The sequence below is a fragment of the Miscanthus floridulus genome, chromosome 16 (assembly GCF_019320115.1).
Source record: "Miscanthus floridulus cultivar M001 chromosome 16, ASM1932011v1, whole genome shotgun sequence".
In the NCBI taxonomy this organism is placed as follows: Eukaryota; Viridiplantae; Streptophyta; class Magnoliopsida; order Poales; family Poaceae; genus Miscanthus; species Miscanthus floridulus.
Genome location: NC_089595.1, coordinates 1,620,824 through 1,635,198, shown reverse-complemented (window position 1 = coordinate 1,635,198; position 14,375 = coordinate 1,620,824). Strand labels below are relative to the sequence as shown.

General features: G+C 42.3%; 1 protein-coding gene and 1 long non-coding RNA gene across 6 annotated transcripts; one reads left to right on the top strand and one right to left on the bottom strand.

Moving 5' to 3' along the window:
- The first annotated feature begins 3,376 nt into the window (after positions 1-3,376).
- On the top strand, positions 3,377-6,693 carry LOC136513420 (tryptophan aminotransferase-related protein 1-like). Of its 3 annotated transcripts, none has more exons than XM_066507428.1 (6): positions 3,377-3,602; positions 3,769-4,016; positions 4,939-5,242; positions 5,420-5,697; positions 5,839-6,140; positions 6,249-6,693. In XM_066507428.1, exons 2-6 carry the CDS (start codon positions 3,796-3,798, stop codon positions 6,431-6,433), a joined length of 1,290 nt encoding a protein of 429 aa, XP_066363525.1. In that variant the 5' UTR covers positions 3,377-3,602; positions 3,769-3,795; the 3' UTR covers positions 6,434-6,693. The 3 variants fall into 3 exon arrangements, with proteins under 3 accessions (XP_066363525.1, XP_066363524.1, XP_066363523.1); XM_066507427.1 differs by having other exon boundaries at positions 3,377-3,682; XM_066507426.1 differs by having other exon boundaries at positions 3,377-3,686.
- A 3,233-nt stretch (positions 6,694-9,926) lies between these two features.
- Positions 9,927-12,793, bottom strand: LOC136514249 (uncharacterized). 3 transcript variants are annotated; one of them, XR_010773585.1, is made up of 4 exons: positions 12,380-12,793; positions 12,097-12,216; positions 11,751-11,806; positions 9,927-10,253 (listed from the first exon to the last, which is right to left on the bottom strand). It is a non-coding gene; the product is annotated as an uncharacterized lncRNA (long non-coding RNA). The 3 variants fall into 3 exon arrangements; XR_010773584.1 differs by having other exon boundaries at positions 12,383-12,793; XR_010773586.1 differs by having other exon boundaries at positions 12,546-12,793.
- Positions 12,794-14,375: the final 1,582 nt, after the last annotated feature.

Here is a 14,375-nt window from a genome sequence, read left to right as displayed (position 1 = left end):
TCACACGATTTTTCACGCTTCACGGCCACCGACGCTCGAACCCCCGACCTCTTCCTTCGTATCTTCAGCCCATAACCAGTCCTTCTTCAAGATGTTCGTGTCCAAATGAGATTTTCGTCCTAGCCATTTTATGTTTCGAGATCTACAACTTTCATTTTGATAGTTTCTTCATCCGAGGTCCTTTATAAAATTTGAATTTCAAATTTGAGAAATTCAAACGTAGTTTTCCATGATAAGATGATTTCAAATCAAAAAGTTGTCAATTACAAAGTTTCATCACTTTTTGAGATCTACAACTTTCGGTTTTGTTGTTTGTCCATCCGAGGTCGTTTAAAAAATTCAAATTTCAATTTTTTGAAAATTCAAACGTAGTTTTCCTTATAAGATGAATTCAAATGAAAAAGTTGTCAACTACAAAGTTTCATAACTTTTTGGGATATGAAACTTTCATTTTGGTAGCTTCTCCATTGGAGGTCGTTTACAAAATTTGAATTTTAAATTTTAGAAATTCAAACGTAGTTTTCCTTGACAAGATGATTTCAAATAAAATTTGTGAACTACAGAGTTTCATAACTTTTCGAGATCTACAACTTTTATTTTAATCATTTGATCATTTATTCATCCGATATAGTGGTAGTAACATTCTTATAGTTTAAACAATAAGAGGGATATGTAACATTTGTGAACAATGTTCCTACCACTTTATCGGATTAAGAAATGACCAAAATAAAAGTTATAGATCTTGATAAGTTCTACTTCTATGTTCATGACTTTTTTAATTGAAATCATTTAGTGTTCCAAAATGACGTTTAAATTTGCTATTTTTTTAAATTCAAAATTTAAACAGATAAAACACAGTCACATGAAAAGATGGATAAAATAATAGCTATAAGAACACAATAAATTGATAGAGCATGATTTTAGAATTTTTTAGGAAAAAAAATCATGAAATTTGAAGTTAGTATGAGGGAGAAAGACTAGTTACAAATTTTAGCAAGAGATTAAAAAGAGAAATCAGAGTTTTTCAACAATTTCAAAATTTAATTTCAAACAATATTTTGAAGTAGTAAATGATTACAAATGAAAAAGTTATCAAGTATAAAGTTGCATAACTTTTCGAGATCTACAAATTTATATTCGGCGTTTTTCTATCCGAGGTCGTTTTAAAAAAATCAAATTTTAAATTTTAGAAATCAAACGTAATTTTCGTTAGATAGATGATTTCAAATGAAAATATTTAGACATCCAAACGATCTCAAATTAAAAAAGTTTGAACTATAAAGTTATAAATCTCGTCGAGTACTACAACTTTGATACAAAGTCATCTTCATCAGACATCATATGAGAAACTTATGAAGTTTTCTTGCAGCATATCACTGTCGGTTCAAGGCACGAACCGGCAGTGATGACCTAATATCACTGCCGGTTATTGGCTAAAATCGACAGTGATATGAACCGACAGTGACGACCCAATATCAGTGTCGGTTGATCCTATCACTGCCGGTTTCTTAAAATCCGACAGTGATGAGGCCGACAGTGATGTCCAATTCTATAGCAGTGAACATGGGAGTAACTAGTCCTAGGAGTAGGGAAAAACTCACCCATTTGCTTATAGAGTCATAGTTTACTTGAGGTCTTGGTGACCTTTTGCAAATGTGAACCCTCCAAGCTTGGTATATATAGAAGGCCGATGCAATAACTCGCTATGCTGAGTTTGAGGATACCCATATAGTGGAAAAGTTCGATAGTAGATGGCAACTTGGTGACCAGGGAGAGTCTAGCGGCAAGTAGTGAGCCTTAATGGCTTAAGGCACTTATCTTGATTGGCGGCGGCCTTTTTTGGCTTGCCGAACATCATCACTAGGGTAAGGCTTGGTGATTGAGAGCATATATGCTTTGTGGTGCTCGAACATGGACTAGTGGATGCATTTTGGCAACCAATACCATAGGAGAAATTAATCTTTGTCTCTAGGGGTTAACCAATAAGGGCTCGCTTACTGAAGCTAACACCCTCGCCATCGAACCATTGCCAACCATACAAGCATGGCTATCTGTCGAGGGAGATTTAAGTGCTTTTGAGGGGTGGAGGGTTTTGACTCGAAAACGTCCAAGCATTTTCTTTTTTTCATGGAACAAGAAATGGAAGACAGATGGGACACAAAGATAGAGGCAACGGAGGAAGAAGAAAGTAATATCACGCTTCTAGCTTTAGTAATAGTCGAGATAGAGTAATAAGCAAACAAAATACAAATATGTGACATTATTTGTCGTTCTGAAAAGATGTTCTAACCATATTTAGAATGCGACAAAAGGATATGTCGAGTTTCTACTTTCCTCAATTCCAAAGTTAAGAGGGGGTGTCTATATAAACGTTACAAAAGAGCTATGTATCGGTAACGACAAACAAAAGCATTATTTTGTTTTATATAAACTAAATGCAAGAAACCCTAGGAGAGGTAGTTGCTGCGTTAGGCACCTCCAACGGTAGTGCCAAAGCTAGGTGATGTAAGTGTTCTTTGCCAGCCTGAAAGAGAGAAGAAGCAAAAAAAAAAGATAAAAATTCGGTGAGGATGATCCTCAAAGGGTAGCCATGGGCACCTATCACGGATTCACAACACGTGTGCATACGAAATCATCCAACTCTAACTCTCAACTTGAAAACATGCAAGGTTCATTTGTCGTTGTACACCCACAAGCTAGCTAGAGAGGATGGCAATGTGTACCGAGGACCTAAAACTCTCCGTCATAGTTTACAGCATGTGTTAGCTAGGTTTTTTTTTCTCGGGTGTAGACAACCCATGGGTATCCTCTATCCGCATAGGCACCGTATAAGCACAAAATGGTACCAACACATGGTACAAGTTTTTTCGCGTGTAAAAAAAATCTATTGAAATATGTGTATGATCAGCGTGATACCCTCATGTATAAACCCGTTACCATCTCTACACATCACATCACATCATTGTTTCCTGTCTACCAGTAGCTGTCAGCAAAATTAAATTTTTATTAAGTGTGTTACATCTTGATTATTTGCAGTTAATATGCAAACAAGCCCCACGCATGTGGTTTTGAACTGTGTGAACACGAGATTCGCATCCCGATGAGCTAGGCTGCCCTTGCTTCACGGTGGCCGTGGCGCGCCAGCCTCCACGGTCCCGTCCACGCCACCATCGCCATGCAAGCACGCGACGCCCGCCTTCTCCCCAACCAGGCTGGTTGCGCATGCGTCTTCCCGGCCAGCCGGCCAGGCCAGCACCGATCCAATCCACGTAACAACCACCGCGCCCTGGTAGCGCGGCCGGCGACGCGGTCGATCAGTTACATAGATGCTTTCCCTTCCTTTTAGGGCCGCCGCTGATCACACCGCACTCACATATACATGCATCCATAAACCCTCACGCGCTCCGCCCTCCTCAGCAGCCGCATCCTCCTTCCCCCAGTGCCCGCGATCCAGTCCACGTCCTTCCGCGCCGCTCAACGCCGGCGACCTCTAACAACCTAGAGGCCTCCGCCACACGCATCCACGTCCTCGCCGTCCGTTACGCGGGGATCCCGACTTTCTTTCTCGCTGCCGTTGCTGGTCGAGCGCGCCACGACGAAAGGTGCGCCGGTGGGCGCTAGACGCCACCGGCCTGCGTGGCAAGACGCCGTGCGGGGCTCGCCCACGTCCGCTATAAAACCGGCAGGTCCCCCGGCGGAGGGATACACACACAGACACAGCGCTCTCACTCGCCTTGCGTAACTTGCCTTTTGTTTCCGTCGCTGCAGTGCGCTCAGAGAGGAGGGGGCCGGAAGATGGCGACTAGGGGCACCGGTGGGATAGCGGCGGTGCGGTGCGCCGGAAGGATCGGGGTCGTGGCCTCAGTCGCCATGAACCTTGCTTGGATAGCGATGTACATCCGCCGCCGCTACTTCGGCGGCGGCAGCCGATCTGACAACAACGGCGGCGTCACCAGGGTGGAGCCGTCGAAAGGAAAACCGCCGGTCACTGAGGACTCCATAGTTAACCTAGACCAGTGAGTGATCCGATCCATCACAAGATCTCGTTACCTGCTTCTGTTTTTATTTATTCGTATTCGTATTCGTCGCTGTCCCACGTATTGCCCGTCGCTAGTGCCCAGGCTTCCGTCGCCGTCCGGCGCCACAGTTCGCACGGATGAACAGCGTTGATGCTGTTGTTATTTTTTTGGGGCTTAGCGTTGCTGTTGCTGAAAAAAAAAACGATTCGCATGAGGAAGACGATAGTCATATAAGGGCTTAGCAAACTGTAGTTATCAGGGCCTGATTGTTTGGGACATATTTAGCCAGCCAATCTATTATGCCCTGCGGTGTGCAAATCGCTCCGTTCCAATTTGGGTAGCCAGCCCCAGCCCCCAGCCATGCTGTTTCACTGTGAGGCAGCTGGAGTCTGGAACATATACATCGTCCGTGAAGGGCTCCTCTGGCCCTCTCCATCTGGCAAGGACATGTGTACCTGGTTGCCTGATTAATTGTTGATCAGTAGTATTTGTTTATTTTGGCTGGATAATTGCTGATTAGGTATTGTTTATTTTGCGTGATTAATTGTTGATTAGTAGTATTTGTTTACTTTGCCTGCTGATTAATTGCTGATAGTAGCATTTGTTTATTTTGTCTGTTCATCTGCTTTTCTTCTATTTATTTAATTGTTTGGTTGAATTTAGGAAATAGTAAACAGAGTGAAAGTAGAGATGGATTGAAAAAAACACATACTGTTTCACAAGAACAGTACAGACATTTTTAATCTGAATCTTACTTTGTTGTCTGTTCTCTATATGCTAAGAACTTCACTATATACCTTAATTTGATTTCCTCCTAGTAGGCCATGTAAAAATCCATGCACGATGTACTTGCGAATCCATCTCCATGCATATCACTGTACACACATGCGTTTAACTTCTTTGTCTTTGGTTGTTGCAGTGGCGACCCGACGATGTACGAGGAGTTCTGGCGCGGGATAGGAGATAGCGCCTCCATCTCCATCCCAGGTTGGCAAACAATGAGCTACTTCTCCGACCTCGGCGGCATCTGTTGGTTCGTGGAGCCTGGCTTCGAGCGCGAGGTGCGGCGTCTCCACCGGCTCGTGGGAAATGCCATGGTTGACGGGTACCATGTGCTCGTCGGGACCGGATCCACGCAGCTCTTCCAGGCCGTGCTGTACGCGCTCTCACCTGCAAGCGATGGCACGCCCATGAACGTCGTATCACCGGCACCTTACTACTCGGTAAGAATAGATCAAGAATTCATACATCAATGCTGAAATTGTGGTTTAGTTAGTTTAAGGAATTGAAATTGCATTATCTCAAAAAAAGGCACCTATTTCAATTTCTACAACACATTGTTATGTTCTTGTTTATTATTGATTGATTGATATAATCTGGCTGATTTTGAACATGTGCAGTCTTACCCATCTGTGACGAACTTTCTGAACTCTGGGCTTTACCGTTGGGGTGGTGATGCCAATACATTCGATGGTGACACCTGTATTGAGCTCATCTGCTCGCCAAACAACCCTGATGGTGGCATCCGAAGAGCTGTCGTGAAATCCAAGTCTAGCAAGGCTGTTTATGACTTCGCCTACTACTGGCCACAGTACACACCCATCACCGAGGCAGCTGACCATGATATCATGTTATTCACTGTCTCCAAATGCACTGGCCATGCCGGCACTAGACTGGGGTAACCATTTCTTGATCAATTGTTAATCTCATGCTCAAAATTTTCTACATCAATATTGGTATATATGACATAATTTTCTATATTAACCAAATGTGTAGTTACGAAATATAAAGTACGGTTTTGTTGCATGGATGGTTGTAGGTGGGCACTGGTGAAGGATACTGAGGTGGCCCAGAAAATGATTAAGTTTATAGAGCTCAACACAATTGGTGTATCCAAGGACTCTCAACTTCGTGCCGCTAAGATTATTGGGGCAGTCTGTAACAGCTATGAGCTATCATCCGCTGGTAAAACAAGCCACCTCTTCCATTTTGCTAAGGAAAAAATGGCGGAACGTTGGATTAGACTTCGTGCAGCTGTGGCGGCCTCAGACATCTTTGCTCTCCCAAATGAGCTATCTGGCTATTGTAGTTTCTCCATGGAGACTGTCACCGCCAATCCTCGTAAGAAATCACACTTTCTAAATTTTCGTTCTTATATCTATTAGTTGAATTATTGTTTTTTATACTTTTGTCTAACATTAGGTACCATATTTTTTTTTCCTTGGTCAGCATTTGCATGGCTTCGCTGCAAGAAGGATGATATTGAAGATTTGGAGGGCTTTCTACGCCTGAAAAAGATAATCACTCGAGGTGGCACAAAGTTTGGAGTGGATGGGAGGGTTGTCAGGGTTAGTATGGTTGACACAGACCAAGCCTTCAATGTGTTCATCAATCGTCTGGCTACAATGAATTGAAATTTAGTGCAAATAAAGCACTTTGTGGCTACAAGGGTGGCAGTGTTCTAAGTTTGATTAGATGGAAGGATGTGGATGCTTTGGAAAACTTAATAATGTTTTATTTGTTCTATAATTCCGTGTTTTCTGATATTGTATAATATTCAGTGTCAAATGCTATATGTAATTGTGGTTGTGGTCCATTTTGTTATCGTGGCCAATTATTATTTATGGATGACAATCATATAATACTGAGTTCGTAATAATATTATAGTCTGACAGCCCTAAGTTTCTATATGTTTATATTTTAGATTTCTTAATTGTATATTTGTACTGATAGTTGTACTTTACAAAGTTTAGCGAATGTCCCCATGCGAGGTATTATGTTGTTTCTTCAACAACAAAAAGGATCATTGTTATTTGAAATTGGATAAATTATTAGTCCTATTGTGAATTTTTATAACTTTGGTGGGTTAGTACCATTCCTAATTTATACAAAGCTAAGTGTGATCAATATAAGGAGACAAGCAACTTCGTTTATAGTATTTAGTGGGTACTAAATCTTAAAATTGTGTAATATGCATTGCCCTTATAATAGACTAATAAACTTATCATAACATATATATGCACCAGAAGGTTCTATATTATTTATTTGCTTGATTTCTTATGAAATATCTCATCATTGTAGTTTGTGGACTAAAAGATATTTTTTAGAAACATATAAATAAGTGATCAATTAGCATTACCTGGACCTTTTGAGAAGGGATGTCCCCTTCCCGAACAAGCAGCACAACTCCCCTTAGATAGGTATACATATGTAACGTTGTTCATAAAAGTCAAGAGAATCCAGCAATGGAACCACAACTCCCCTTGTACGATCGAGTGGACGGATGATGGGGATGCGGAGGACATGGAAACATCCCAGGGGACGATGATGACTTAGACATCTTGGCTGCAAAGAAGAGAGATGCTCCCCTGGATGGAAGGGGTCATGTGGCACAACAGGTCAACTTGCTTGAAAACATGGCAGTGCCACAGTGAGACTAGCCCTATGAAGGAGCAGGAGAAGAAGAGACCATGGAGAAACGGGGGAGGAGAGGATGACTCAGACAGTTCCATGAATAGATCGGTGCTCTCCTTCGAGGAGAGTGACCGGGCACAATAAAAATCTTAGCATGGAACTGCCGTGGGCTCGCAAGCGCCTGGGCAGTGAGAGCGCTTTTGGAGATCTAGAAGCGAGAGAAACCAGATGTGGTTTTTCTCTTTGAGACACATTTGGGGAAAGTTAAGGCAGACGAGATGAAGAGGAAGTTGCAGTGCAACCATTATGTTATCGTTGAGTGATGGCCGCGGCGGAGAGTGGGGGCTCACCGGTATATATGGTGAACCAAGGTGGGAGGAGGAGGAGAAAACCTGGGAGGCGTTGAGGACTCTCCATGGTAGAATGCATAAACCGTGGATAGCCCTGGGAGACTTTAATGAGATTCTTTTTCACCATGAAAAGGAGGGAGGGCGACCGAGAGAGCTCAATGCTTTCTCCAAGCGTTTAGTGAAGCTTTGGATGACTGTAGCCTATCGGACATGGGCTATAGCGGTAACATGTTCACCTGGCAGCGAGAGGAAAAAACAGGGAGCGGCTAGATCGGTGGAGTGTCAAATGCTTTGTGGAATGACTTATTCCCCAACGCTAGGTTGGTGAATGGAGAGATGACTAAGTCGGACCATTGACCACTGATCATTGAAACTGATGGTCCACCCGCTCCGGTCGATCCAGCTCAGCGGGGCGCCTAGAGATTTGAGGCTCGCTGGTTGAAGGAAGAGACGGTGGAAGAGATGATTCAAGCTGCCTGGGCACGGGCAGCAGCTAGAGGCGAGAGTCCATCCTTTATGCAGAAGATGAGGGAAGTGCGTGAGGAACTCCATAATTGGGACCAGAAGGTGTTGAAGGGGCCGGTTTACCGCATAAAGAATTAACAGAAGGAGCTTGAGAGGGTGGGGAGAGGACCTCTGATTGATGATAGGGTCGCTGACCAAAAGGAGATCCTAGTTCGTCTGGAACTATTGATGGAGCAAGAAGAATTAACATGTTTAACATGGATCCAGAGGGTGGGCGATAACTGGCTACATCCACTACTGGATTCAGGTTCTTTGCCGAGTGCCTGAGACACTCGGCAAAGGTCAGATTACACTCGGCAAAGCCTTTGCCGAGTGCGGCACTCGGCAAAGAACACACGGCAAAAAATTGATCGGCAAAGCCCTTTTTGCCGAGTGTATTTTATCGGGCACTCGGCAAAGGCTTTGCCGAGTGCCCCGGGGACACTCGGCAAAGAAAAGCTACCGTCACGGCGCCGGTCCCGTTGACGGTCACTTTGTCGAGTGCCAACCCTGTAGGCACTCGGCAAAGATTTTTTTATTTTTTTAAAAAAAAATCTTTGCCGAGTGCCAACCAGTGAGGCGCTCGGCAAAGATTTTTATTTTTTTAAAAAAAAATTTTGCCGAGTGCCAACCCGTGAGGCACTCGGCAAAGAGCTTTTATTTTTTTTTGAAAATTTTCTTTGCCGAGTGCCAACCCGCCAGGCGCTCGGCAAAGATTTTTTATTTTTTTAAAAAAAAAATTCTTTGCCGAGTGCCAACCCGGAAGGCACTCGGCAAAGAGCTTTTATTTTTTTTTGAAAATTTTCTTTGCCGAGTGCCAACCCGTGAGGCACTCGGCAAAGATTTTTTATTTTTTTTAAAAAAAATCTTTGCCGAGTGCCAACCAGAGGCGCTCGGCAAAGATTTTTTATTTTTTTAAAAAAAAATCTTTGCCGAGCGCCAACCCGTGAGGCACTCGGCAAAGAGCTTTTATTTTTTTTGAAAATTTTCTTTGCCGAGTGCCAACCCGCCAGGCGCTCGGCAAAGATTTTTTATTTTTTTTTAAAAAATTTCTTTGCCGAGTGCCAACCCAGAAGGCACTCGGCAAATAGCTTTTATTTATTTTTTTTTGAAAATTTTCTTTGCCGAGTGCCAACCCTCCAGGCACTCGGCAAAGATTTTTTATTTTTTTTAAAAAAAATTCTTTGCCGAGTGCAAACCCGAAGGCACTCGGCAAAGCTGGAAAATCTGCTTTCTGGTGGCCCATTTTGCCAGCTTTGCCGAGTGTTGTGACCATGGCACTCGGCAAAGGGGTCCTTTGCCGAGTGCAACACTCGGCAAAGTGACCCAAAACGGCAAATTTTTTTTTACATTACATCATGACAAATAAATTCATACAATCATATATCACATATATATCTCATCCATCACATATATATCTCATCCATCCACACATCCATCCGCACATATCACATCCATCACAATATATATCACATATATAATAATAAGTGCTCAAGTCCATCCAAATAAATCCACAAGCTGACATATATATGCATATACATGGCAAACCAACCACTAGCTGACATATAGCACTGTAAATTGTATTTTTGATATATTAGTGCTCACGAAAAAAGAATACATGCGATAAGCATATAAGATACATATGCAAGAGACCAGGTCCACTTAATTCGAAAGGGTAATAAATGGTAGCAAAATGTACCAATAACAACATGATCACCCCATGAGTCCAATGGCTGATTAGATACACACACGACTTGAAGCTCAAACGAAATAAAATGTTTTGAAAAACCAGTTACAACCAGTAGACTGAACTAGCTACATTATATATTGCCAATTCTACACTTGAAATGATCCTAGAATAAAATCGCACATACAAAAGAAACCATATTTGATGCGCCACAAAGAGACAATGGATCCATTAATCGATAGCCATATATAGGGCCCAACATCACTCAGTAATCAATACCTGAAAAAGTTTGATCGCACAAAATAAGCTTAGATAAACGTTACATGAGGAGAAACAAAAAGTTTCAGGTACTCTACATGGAAACTTCAAATAAAATAATAGGATTCTAAGGATGGGCAATTGATGACCAGCAGCATGAAGTTATAATCTGAAAAAGTTCTACAAAAATGGAGTCAATTGGATATTATGATTAGTAGTTTGGGAGAGTTTTCTAGTTATGTCAATTAGCAATTTCTAATGCATCTGCAGAAATTTGATTATTCTTTAAAGCCAAACAATCAGTTAAACGTGTCTGTGCAAAATCACGATCTTAACAAAATAAAGTAAAATCACAATGGACAAAAAATTGTCCCTAAGTTAAACTTTCAGCTTTTTATGCAAAAAATTCAAGGTAAATCTGATAATTTTTGTGGAGTTCAGTACCATGGATGCTTCAGCAGAACTGCGAAAGTTTAACATGGTTGGGACGTTGGGTGTCAACAGTAACTCAGTTTTCTGTTGTTAATCATATTTGTGTGATAACTAGTTTGATGCTTTGATGTTCTATAAAACCAAGGAAAGGTTTGTGATCTTTGTTTTCTCAATAAACATGAGCAGCGTTAATTAGGATAGGTTCTTCTGCATCAAACGTGGGTGAATAACAGAAGTACATGGTTAGAAAGGATGCATGGTACCTTATAGTTGAATGTGTAATCTTAATGTTCTATATGTTGTGACGCCGACTGCAAATCGCAGGAGGTCAGGTTTGGTACAACCGTGCAATTGCCAAACTATTGCCCTTCTTTACAACAATAAATTGCTTATCACTTTGAACCTTTAATATGCAAAACAAATGATAAGGTGGGTAGCTAGTGAATGATCAGCTGAAAGTGGCACTGAAAGAAGGAAGGCCTTATGACTTTCCTGTACAATCAGCAGGTGAGCCGCGATTTATTGGACTACTGCCAGCACAACCGTCAATTGAAATGGCAAATTAGAAAGTTAGAAAACAAACATTCAGATATTGGATAGATGGAAAGGAGGTAAATGTAAGGAAACAAAGAAAAACAGAAAGTCGAATTTTATTTTAATGATTTTGTTTGCAGACCCTATATGTCACTATTCTGGCATCATAATCTAGAAGTATGGGTTAAGTGTAGAAAAATACTGAACCTAGACTTACGTACAGGATTGACATCCCTGCAAGATAGGTGGCTTTTCCCTATTTTTTGCATGGTACAACTGGAACTGACACTAACATGTACTCAGTTCCAGTATATACACGAAGGCAATGCCATAAAAATGTAAAGTAATACTTAGAGCAATCAGATTTCAGAGTCAATTAGCCCAGCTGAATACATCAAGCATATACATAGGAAGGGCATACCCTGAATTAATAAACAGGTAATAGTGCAATAGTATATAAACGTCGAATAGGCACATGGGTACGTGCTTTGAAGAAAAAATAGTAAACTGCAAAAGAGATTGTGTAGCAAAAAAAAAAGAATGGATTTGTACCTTCATCTTAGCATCGTGATTGGGGAACGTCGCTTGAACAGACCTGATTAATGGATCTGTAGAAAAATCATGATGAGATAAACAGATAAGGACAATAACATGGATGCTTGTTATCTCTGCATTATTAATTCTGTGCGGCCACACGAAGGTCAGCAAAGACCTGTAGAAACACATCTGTGACCAACTCAGGATCCCTCCAGCACTGGTCATAACGAAATGCATCAAAATAGATAAGCATGACAATAGTAAGGATCATTCAGCAGGATTACTACTGAACTCCATTCGTGATGATAGGTAAGACAACAGGGCATAGATGCATAATTTGGAAATACATAGGAGCCCTGACCTGACTTTGCATAGATGTCGTGCGATAAAAAATAGGGTCTCCATCGGTAAGACAGGCCTATAATGTTGATCTGAATCCATTCATATTTGATCATTCCCAATCCGCTTCAACGTTCGAATCCTGGAAAGTAGGTGTGGATTAGCAACCAATCCGTCCATACTTCATATAAGCTGAAGCAAAACAAATACTAATCGGACGTAGTTCATATAAGTTGAAGCAAAACAAACGGTGCCGGCGACGCTGGTTCACCGTGAACAGAGCGGGTGTGGGGACATGCCAGTACCACCTGCGAGCGACGCAGAGGCATGGGCGGGGCTGGGTTTGAGGCCGGCATCGCATCTCACGGCCGCAGCTGCCGCTATTGTGGTCGTCGTGGCTGCGGCGATTGGAGGCGAGGAAGCAGAAGGAGACGGCGTGCTTCAGACGCAGATCGGGTAGGGGTCGCTGACCTCGACTCGTCGGCTGGGGAAGACGAAGGTAGCGATGGGGTGGCGCTCTGCGGCGCGCGGCGCGCGGCGCGGGGAAGGGCGGCGGCGGCGGAGGCCCGGTGGCTAGTGGGCGCGGCGCACGGGGAGGGGAGGGCGGCGCGCGGCGCGGGGGCGGGCCAGCGTTGGCGGGCAGCGGCGCGGGGACGGCCGGGAGCGGCGGCGCGGGGGCTGTCTGTCTGTGGCTTGACTGTCCGGCCGAATTCGGTTAAGTGTCCCCACCCGCCCCTTTGCCGAGCGCCGGATCAGGAGGCACTCGGCAAAGAGGCAACTTTATCGAGTGCTCAGATCTAGTACTCGGTAAAGATTTTTTTTTTAAATGTTTTTGTCGAGTGTCCCTGTGGCGGCACTCGGCAAAGAGGAAATTTTTTAAAAAAATTCAGAATCCTCTTTGCCGAGTGCCTTATTCTTGGCACTCGGCAAAGACCCCCTTTGCCGAGTGCCATGCCCTGGCACTCGGCAAAGTTTTTTTATTTTTTTTGTATTTTGCCTCCAAATTTTTTGTGCAGCCCTTTTAAAGTAACAGGAACTCCTAGTTAGAAGTTTAGGATTTTTTTGTGGCTTTTTGATATATTTAGTTACTTTATTTTGTTTACTTGATTTTTTTCAAAAAATATAAATTTGAGCTGCACGTGGTATTAATAATGGAATTTAATGATTCAAAAAATGATAGTCATGTTACTGAGTGTAGTGTGAGGCCGTATCCAGGAACGAACCCAAAATTTCGGACATCTTGTTCACAAAACATGACCGCGAACTTGCGTGAGTAGTGTTTTTAAGTTCTATAAAAAGCAAACGAAGTCCGAAAATCATAAAACTTGTTGAGATGTCGTGATATCGTATGTGGAGGCTATGATAAAAATTTGAGAAGGTTTGGTGTACGTTGTCACGTACGATGCATACAAACCAGGACATCTTCACATGTGATATCAGATATCACATGTAGAGATGTCTTGGTTTGTAAGCATCGTACGTGACAACATGCACGAAATCTTCTGAAATTTTTATCATAGCCTCCACATATGATATCACGGCATCTCAACAAGTTTCATGATTTTTGGACTTCGTTTGTTTTTTATAGAATTTAAAAACACTTCGCACACAAATTCGCGGACATGTTTCGTGAACAAGATGTCCAAAATTTCGGGTCCGTTCCTGTATACGGCCTCTCACAACACTCACTAACATGACTATCAATTTTCGAATCATTAAACTCCATTATTCGTATCACGTGCAGTTCAAATTTCTAATTTTCGGAAAAATTCAAGTAAACAAAATAAAGTAACTAAATATAACAAAAAGCCACAAAAAATCTCCAAATTGTAACTAGGAGTTCCTGGTGCTTTAAAAGGGCTGTACAAAAAAATTAGAGACCAAAAACAAAAAAACAAAAAAAACTTTGCCGAGTGCCGGCGTATGGCACTCGGCAAAGGGTGTCTTTGTCGAGTGCCAAACATTAGGCACTCGGCAAAGAGTGTTTTAATTTTTTTTAAAAAAATTACACTTTGCCGAGTGCATCCACAGGAACACTCGGCAAAGAAATTATAAAAAAAAAATTAAATCTTTGCCGTGTGCCGTGCCAGGGGCACTCGGCAAAGTAATTTTTTAAAAAAAAAAATTTCTTCGCCGAGCGCCAGATCTGAGACGCTCGGCAAAGAATTTTTTTTAAAAAAAATTAAATCTTTGCCGAGTGCCAGATCTGGCGCACTCGGCAAAGAATTTTTAAAAAAAAACAAATCTTTGCCGAGTGCCTAACAGCAGGCGCTCGGCAAAGAAGGCTGTGATCGAACGTTG

What these genes read in the sequence shown, in the direction of transcription:
- LOC136513420 (XM_066507428.1), top strand. Translation starts at nt 3,796, where the DNA reads ATGGCGACTAGGGGCACCGGTGGGATAGCGGCGGTGCGGTGCGCCGGA. An exon ending in CACCGGCACCTTACTACTCG is followed by an intron (nt 5,243 to 5,419) that starts GTAAGAATAGAT and finishes GAACATGTGCAG; the next exon opens with TCTTACCCATCTGTGACGAA. An exon ending in CATGCCGGCACTAGACTGGG is followed by an intron (nt 5,698 to 5,838) that starts GTAACCATTTCT and finishes GGATGGTTGTAG; the next exon opens with GTGGGCACTGGTGAAGGATA.